We start from the raw sequence: 426 nt of genomic DNA, 5'->3' as shown, positions 1-426 counted from the left end.
TCCTTCCGCCCCCCCCCCCGCCCCTTCCCCCCCCAAACCCGGCCCCCCCTGCCAGTCCATTGCGGCCTGCAGTCTTAGCAGCAGTCGTAGTTGTGGCAGCAGGCTGGCTCCTGTCCCCTGTTGCTGCTGCTGGGGGAGAAGGAGGAGGAGAGGGTGCAGTCCTTCCCTGGGGAGGGAGGTGGTTGGTAAGGGGGGATGAGCACGGTGCTGTGGTCAGGGGTGATGACTGCTGCTGCTGTCCGGAGCCCATCGTTTTGCTGGCTCGCTTGTTCTCCAGCCCCTCGGGGGCTGCCCCTGCCTCCGAGCTGAGGATCTTGCTCTTGAGGGAGGCCCGCAGGTGCCGCAGCTCGGGGCTGATAAGGCCGTTGAGCTGGTGGTTGTGATGCGGGGGATGGTGGTGGTGGTGGTGGAGGCGGTGCTGCTGCG

At 67.1% G+C, this 426-nt stretch overlaps 1 protein-coding gene across 1 annotated transcript in view; it reads right to left on the bottom strand.

The window, feature by feature from the left end:
* The window catches only part of NAA30 (N(alpha)-acetyltransferase 30, NatC catalytic subunit), a gene marked incomplete at its 5' end in the record, with an annotated part of 18,777 nt that extends 18,359 nt beyond the window's left edge, over nt 1-418 (bottom strand). The window contains one exon of the mRNA XM_010291245.1: nt 16-418. Coding sequence (XP_010289547.1) covers nt 16-418 — 403 coding nt within the window. The remainder of the gene's footprint in view (nt 1-15) is intronic.
* Nucleotides 419-426: the final 8 nt, after the last annotated feature.

The sequence above is a fragment of the Phaethon lepturus genome, unplaced genomic scaffold, assembly GCF_000687285.1.
Source record: "Phaethon lepturus isolate BGI_N335 unplaced genomic scaffold, ASM68728v1 scaffold12087, whole genome shotgun sequence".
Taxonomy (NCBI): domain Eukaryota; kingdom Metazoa; phylum Chordata; class Aves; order Phaethontiformes; family Phaethontidae; genus Phaethon; species Phaethon lepturus.
This window is presented reverse-complemented; position numbering and strand designations above follow the sequence as displayed.